Below are 2675 nucleotides of genomic sequence, written 5' to 3' on the forward strand. Positions count from 1 at the left end.
TAAATATTCTTTTTATGTTTTATTTCAACTAATAATTATCATATATGTTGTATTATTTTAATTTATTATTTAAGAAAAGTATGTTTAATATTATTTTAAGAGTAAACGTATTTTAAAAAATAAAAAAATTAATTTTATTGATATTTTTTAATAAAAATAAGTTTTTAAAAATATTTTTGTATTTTGCGGATATATCTGATATCCGATCCGTAAATGTGCGGATCGGATCCTAACTAAAAAAACTACGGATATTGAATCCAATTCGATATGATGATTTTAGTGCAGATTTGATCGAAATTTTGGCCATATTCAATTCGCGTTAACCCTTACTTTTAGCGTTAAAATTAAAAAAAAAAACAATAATATGTACACTAAAAAAATAATATGTAATATGTACACATCATATGTATGGTCAACTTTTATGAAAGTACAATGCGAGAGTAAAAACTTCATATTTTAAAAAAATTATGTTATGGGATAATATTAAAATTTATGTAAAAATTTAAAATTTCATTATTATATGCTGTTTATATTTTCTAAAATAGATTTTTATTGTAAGGTATATGAATGGAGAGCACAGGATATCAACAGGGACATGTATAATAATAATCTAGGATTTACAAGTATTTTTTAACTAAATTATAATTATATTTTAATATTTTATTGATATTAAAATATAAATTAATTTTTTAATTATATAAAATATTTAAACTATTTTTTATTTTAATAATTAATAATATATACTATTTTTAAATTATTCATCGAATACATGTTAAAAATAAGATAGGACATGCTGACACATGATGAAATTTAGGTATGTTTAAATGTGTCTAAAAAAATTTTGTTCCTTATTAAAACGCGGTTAGGTATATAAAATATGCATATCGGACGAGTGTCGATGAGTATCGTATTCGAAACGTATCCGACATACGAACACGATAAATCAAAGAAGTATCCAGGAAAAAAATAATAACAAAAAAAATTAAAATAAAATAGAGAAGTAGCTATGTATAAGTTAGTGAATCATTGTTTGAGTCAAGAAGTAAAAGGATAATTACTAGAGATATGTATGCACAAAAACACAAGGGATGTAAACAGTTACGTGAAAGGCTGTCTAATTAATTGGGTGAAGTGTTCTTGGTCAAGTTTTCAGTTTTGGATATCAAAACTTAACTTATCCCATAAAAGTAATAAAGACACAAACCTAAAATATAAAAAGCATGAAACTTCCCAATAGTTTTTCTATCTATAACTATAAAGCCAAGGTTCTCTGAACTATGCACCCAATTTTTCAAATATATATATAAAATCCACTATTTATAACCATTTAATAAGAACAACATCTTCATTCAACTCTACTCCTTCCATTATTCTCTCTCTCTCTTTTTCCTTCTTTTCAGTTACATAACAATTTAATACATCAATTATTTTATCATCAAGACCAATAATAATAGAAATAATAACATAGAAATGAATACAAAGATTGAACTGCCACCAGGTTTCAGGTTTCATCCAACAGATGAAGAGCTCATAACTCACTACCTCTCTCAGAAGGTTGTTGCTAGCTGCTTCTATGCAACTGCCATTATTGGAGAGGCTGATTTCAACAAGTGTGAGCCTTGGGATTTACCTTGTCAGTATCTCAATTGTTATTTTCCCTTTCAGAAATAAATTGGGTTTTCATTTCATTCTCTTTTTATTATGTGCCTTTGAAATAAATATATTTTAAAAATATTCATTATTATTCAATCATTCTTTTTTTAATGTAAATTTTAATATTATAAATGAGATTAACTAGTTCTGAATATTTAAATAACATGTAAATGACTTTTTCATGAAAATTTTTTAAATGCCTATTTAAGTAGAAAATATGTATAACAAGTAACTTTTTGTTTATGGCATTATATTTTTTAGTTATAAACTACCGCCAATAGTTACTGGAAATTACTGTAAATTTCTTTCTGTGTCTTAAAAGATGATGTTTAAAATGCTGATAATCTATTTTGCAACGGTTTAAAATCGTCGTAAAATATTTAAAAATTTGTTGTTATGCAGCGTGTCTTTTATAGTGTATAATTAAATATATGTAGAAATATATTTTTTAATGATATTATTTTTTATTTAGCGTTGTTTGTTTGATTTATTTTGAGTTCAAAATTTGTGATTTTTATTTATTATTTTAATTATTTTGAATGAAGGGAGGGGCAAAATGGGAGAAAAAGAATGGTATTTTTTCTGTTTGAAGGACAAAAAATACCCAACAGGTGAAAGGACAAATAGAGCCACTGGTGCTGGGTACTGGAAGGCCACAGGAAAAGACAGAGAGATATACAATGCAAAAGCAAAAGCACTTATTGGGATGAAGAAAACACTTGTTTTCTACAAAGGAAGAGCTCCAAATGGTGAAAAGACAAATTGGGTCATGCATGAATATAGGTTGGAAGGCGATAATAAACCTTCTATATACAATCTTCCCAAAACAACCAAGGTAATTAGAGTTCAATCAGTATGCATCAGCCATGTCAGAAAAAAAATATATTATATTGTCATTTAATTTGATGCATGTATTTATAACTTTTGAATTAGTATTACATTAATATTTTTTGATGGAGTAGTTATTTTTGTCGATATAAACGTATTTGGACATAAAAAGTATGAATACACGTGTTGTATAT

General features: G+C 25.6%; 1 protein-coding gene across 3 annotated transcripts in view; it reads left to right on the plus strand.

Annotated features, from left to right (window-relative positions):
• Positions 1–1397: 1397 nt before the first annotated feature.
• Positions 1398–2675, plus strand: part of LOC107471170 (NAC domain-containing protein 92-like) — a 2478-nt gene continuing 1200 nt past the window's right edge. For 2 of the 3 annotated variants that reach the window (XM_016090607.3, XM_052255891.1), the window contains exons 1-2: positions 1398–1633; positions 2199–2488. In XM_016090607.3, the coding sequence (XP_015946093.1) occupies positions 1471–1633; positions 2199–2488 (453 nt within the window). In that variant the 5' untranslated portion in view covers positions 1398–1470. The remainder of the gene's footprint in view (positions 1634–2198; positions 2489–2675) is intronic. The other variant, XM_021133143.2, reaches the window with a different exon arrangement.

Source organism: Arachis duranensis, chromosome 10, assembly GCF_000817695.3.
Source record: "Arachis duranensis cultivar V14167 chromosome 10, aradu.V14167.gnm2.J7QH, whole genome shotgun sequence".
Classification (NCBI taxonomy): domain Eukaryota; kingdom Viridiplantae; phylum Streptophyta; class Magnoliopsida; order Fabales; family Fabaceae; genus Arachis; species Arachis duranensis.